The sequence below is a fragment of the Mastomys coucha genome, unplaced genomic scaffold, assembly GCF_008632895.1.
Source record: "Mastomys coucha isolate ucsf_1 unplaced genomic scaffold, UCSF_Mcou_1 pScaffold3, whole genome shotgun sequence".
Taxonomy (NCBI): Eukaryota; Metazoa; Chordata; class Mammalia; order Rodentia; family Muridae; genus Mastomys; species Mastomys coucha.
The window spans coordinates 6272520-6277010 of NW_022196909.1; the positions used below are offsets into that span (position 1 = coordinate 6272520).

Sequence of the window (4491 nt, forward strand, 5' to 3'; positions counted from 1 at the left end):
GTAGAAGGCCAAAATACACACACACACACACACACACACACACACACACACACACACACTTTAAAAAACAATAATCTTATTTCTCAATCTGAGTACCAAAATTCTCATACACGGGACTTCTACTTTAAAAATAACAATTTATGAATACAGCATGATTTAGTCTGCAGTCATTTTTACATGCTCTGTTCTGTTATTTCTGAATGGTGGGGATAAAATCCAGGGCCCCAGGCAGGCTAGGCAAGCATGAGCTAGTACTACTACCCAACCACATACTGAGTCCTGCCCATATGTGCACTCTTAAGAAAGTCTTATACTTACCAAGGATGTCTGATCCTCAAATGGTCTTGTAATATTTTTCCTAAGAATATTAAAAAAAAAGTGACTCCAGTTTTAATATTAAAAAGTACATTCAGTTAAATGAAATATTGAATAAAAGGTAATTTTACATCAGATGACTAAAAGAGCAGTACACCGTGGTACATACACCTTTAATCACACCATTTGGAGAGTAGAGGTAGGTAGACATCAGTAAGTTCCACACAAGCCAGGCTGCACAGTGAGACCCTGTCTCAGTATATGCTACCCTCAGGGGTGGAGTGGGAGGAGGACTGGAGAGATGCTCAGTGGATAAGAGCACTGGCTGCTCTTTCAGAGAACCCGGATTCAACTCTCGGCATCCATCTGGCAGCTCTCATCCATCCGTAACTCCAATCCAGGGCCTAAAAGGGCAACTGGCACACACTTGGTGCAGGGGTGCATGCAGACAAAACACCCAAAAACATAAAGACAACCAATCACTTTTAATCCCAGCACTAGAGAGGCAGAAGCAGGTGGATGTGAGTTTGAGGCCAGCCTAGTCTAAAGAGAGTTCCAGGACAGCCAAGACTACACAGAGAAACCCTGTCTAAAACAAACAAAAACAACAATAATATCCAACAAAAATAATAACAACATTAGCATAAGTCCTGATTAATCAATTTGCCATAGAAGGGGTCTGAGATTGACATTATTCTTGCTGGGCAATGGTGGCACATGCCTTTAATCCCAGCACTCAGGAGGCAGAGGCAGGCAGATCTCTGAGTTCGAGGCTAGCCTCATGTACAGGGTGAGTTCCAGGACAGCCAGGGCTAACATAGAAACTCTGGCACAAAAACAAAAAAAATTATTCTAAGTGTTGGGTGGAGCAATTGCTCATTAGTTCAGGGTACTTGTTCTTACAGAGAATCTGAGTTCAGTTCCTGGAACTCACTTCAGGCAGCTGACATCAGCTCTGTGGGATCTAATGACTTCCGGCCTCCACAGCCTTCATATGCACATGGGCAAACACACTTAACGCATAAATAAAATAAAATTTAAAACAGATCATTCTAAGTGGGAGTAGAATGTGAAAGGGATGTAGCTCAGTAGTAGATGGCCTGTCTAGCATGTGTAGGGCCCTGGATCTCATCTCTAGCATGTGTAGGGCCCTGGATCTCATTTCTGAAGGTACACAGGAAGATGTGTACAGGTTATCAGACTACCGTGCCACTTTATACTCAGGACTGTTTTCTGCAGATCTGTACATTGTAGAAAAGTGCCAAACCCACTCCCCAAGAACTGAGGAATGACTACACTTGCATAGTTTCAAGGTACCTCCCCTAAATATTTACTAACCATAAAGCGGAAAACAGTAACGGTAGAGACACCAGAGACAAAGCTGCCAAAGACTTTCACAAACTGGAGAAGACAAAAGGTGGGGCCAGCAATATGGCTCACCAGGTAAACACTTACCTCCCAGCCTAACAAACAGCCTGACTTCAGTCTAGAACACACAGCATGTTATGCTAAAGTGGAAAGAGAACTCGCCCAGAGATGTCCTCTGACCACTGTACCTACACCAAGATAACGACTGGGGTCTGAGGGTATCCCTAACGGCAGAGCATGTATAATGGCTCAGCATGTGTAAGGCCCTGGGTTCAATCCCCACATTTCCAAGAAGGAAAAAAATAAAACAAAACAAAACAAAAACACAAGAAACAACAACAAAATGAGACTAGGGAAACACAACTAAAAGCAATGTGAAAGAGTGAACAGTAACTAAGTTAATCAATAACTTGCTTGGTATTACTACAGCACTGTCAAGTCCCTGGTTACTATAATTGCAGTGATAATATAAGATGTAACACTGGACAAGCGGGGTGAAGGACATACAGGAACTCTAGTAATTTTTAGAGTTTTTCTGTGCATATATAATTACTTCAAAATAAGGTTAAGTACATATTACAATTATGAAAGAATATTCTGAGCCCGGCATGGTGGTGCATGCCTTTAATCCCAGCATTTGGGAGGCAAAAGCAGGTGGATCTCTAAGTTTGAGACCAGCTAGGGCTACATAGAGAAACCCTCTATTAAAATAAGTAAATAAATAAATAATAAAAATTAAAAAAAAAGAATATTCATTCAGTGTAAACACTAACACCTTTTCTTCCAAACCTTCCCCAAAGCAATTGTTACAACTAAGCAAAATAAGTAATAATAATAATGATAATAATAATGACTTACTTTTTATATAGAACTCCATATGGTTTCTTCAGGGCATACTGTAAAACATAATTTTAAACTTTCTCAACAGAACATTCAAAAAGCAGAGTCATGGCGATTTATATGCATACATCATCAGTTGTTTTAAATTCAGGGGTGGGAGCAGGATCTCGGTATGGAGCCTGGCTACCTTGACGCCAGTCTCCTTGCCTCTGCCTCCTCAGTTCTGGGATTACAGGCATGAGCACATGGTGGGTCTCGCTCAAGTGTGTCCCTGTCCCAGTGTAATGAACAGTGCTGCCGCTTTCTGACAGCCAAGAATGATCATCATGAATGCTGACTCCTGTGTACTCTAATATTGTACTGCTCTTAACAGTACACTATTAATCTTTAAGGTCACTGGGAAGGAAAGGCTCTTCCCTCAATCTCGACACTCAGTCAATCACTTCAGGAAAAAGATGAGCAAGCCGGGCAGACACAGCGAGCGGCTCACATCTGCAATCCTGGGCTCAGAAGGTGGAGACACAGAACTAGACTGAAAGGCAAGTAATGTGGCTCAGTGGAAATGCTGCTTGCTAGCAAGTCTCATGACCCAAGCTCAACTCCCGTCGCATACATGGTCAAAGGAAAGGGGGAAATGATAGAGGTCAAAGTTGCCCATATATTCAAGCTGGGCATAGCGGCACGTTTGCAATTCCAGCACTTGGAGAGCTTAAACATGTGGTGGCTAGCATGAAACCAGCCTGGGCCACATAGGAGACATCGTCTCAAAGGGGGAGTTTTCAGTTATTTAGCTGATTTAATTCAAAGACTCAATCAGCTACATAAAGTGTTAAGTCCTAAATATCTGTGTCCCTGTAAGACTGCAATTCACTGAATACCAGTTCACTGAATACCACCAGGTCCAGACACTGTCCAGCCTGGTAGCAAGTACCTTTACCCAATGAGCCATCTTGCTAGCCTAACTAATTTTTATCTTAACTACTTAAATTAGATGTCCCCTAAACATCATCACCTTTCCCTCCACACCTGCCCCACTGGTTACACTCTCTAAACTGATATATGTAAATTATTTTATTTTATACATATGAGTATTTGTCTACATATACTTCTGTATATCCCATTGAGACAAGAGGGTGCTGGATCCCCTGAAAAGGGAGTTACAGAGGGTTGTGAGCTGCCATGGGGATCTGAGACTGGACCCTGTGTCCTCTGGCAGAGCAGCCAGTGCTCTAAACCGCAGAGACGCTTTTCTAGACCTCTAATGGTATTACTGTTTCCTGGGGAAGCAAGCCAGAAACCTAGGAAAACATGGTTCTCACTGACACCAAACCTGTGCCCTGCATATCTATTCCCTCCAACTAGCTCTCAACTTCATTCAGTCATCATTTATTTATTCCTTTTTCTCTCCGGGTAGCCCTGGCTGTCCTGGAACTTGCTTTGTAGACCAAGCTGCCTTTGAACTCGAGAGACAAACCCTTGCCCATCTCTGTCTCCAGAGCACTGTAATAGATTATTAAAGCCAGGCTTCAGCATGCTAGGCTGTCAGTTTCATTCATACCACAGACTCCAGACACTCCTCTCAACCCTCTTTTATCAAATCAATAAATTGTCTAGACAGATATAGCTCAGAGGTAGCACTTGCCTAGACTACACAAAGCCCTGGATTCTACTTCAGCCACCACACATATCACAAGACTGATCATATTTCACTTAAAACAACAACAACAACAACAACATTTTTAAAAAAGATTTCAATGGGGGCTGGAGAGATGGCTCAGTGGTTAAGAGCACTGGCTCTTCTTCCTGAGGTCCTGAGTTCAATTCCCAGCAAACACATGGTAGCTCACAACTATCTGTAATGGGACACCCTCTTCTTGTGTGTCTGAAAACAGCTCAGTGTTCTCATATACATAAAATAAATGAAATCTTTAAAAAAGAAGAAGAAGAAGAAGGAGGATGAGGAGAAGG

The 4491-nt window shown here is 42.3% G+C and overlaps 1 protein-coding gene across 1 annotated transcript in view; it reads right to left on the reverse strand.

The window, feature by feature from the left end:
• Rpf2 (ribosome production factor 2 homolog) overlaps positions 1-4491 on the reverse strand; it is a 25160-nt gene that overhangs the window by 17244 nt on the left and 3425 nt on the right. The window contains exons 3-4 of the mRNA XM_031347754.1: positions 2542-2579; positions 319-358 (exon numbers count right to left, since the gene is read on the reverse strand). Of these exons, the coding sequence (XP_031203614.1) occupies positions 319-358; positions 2542-2579 (78 nt within the window). The remainder of the gene's footprint in view (positions 1-318; positions 359-2541; positions 2580-4491) is intronic.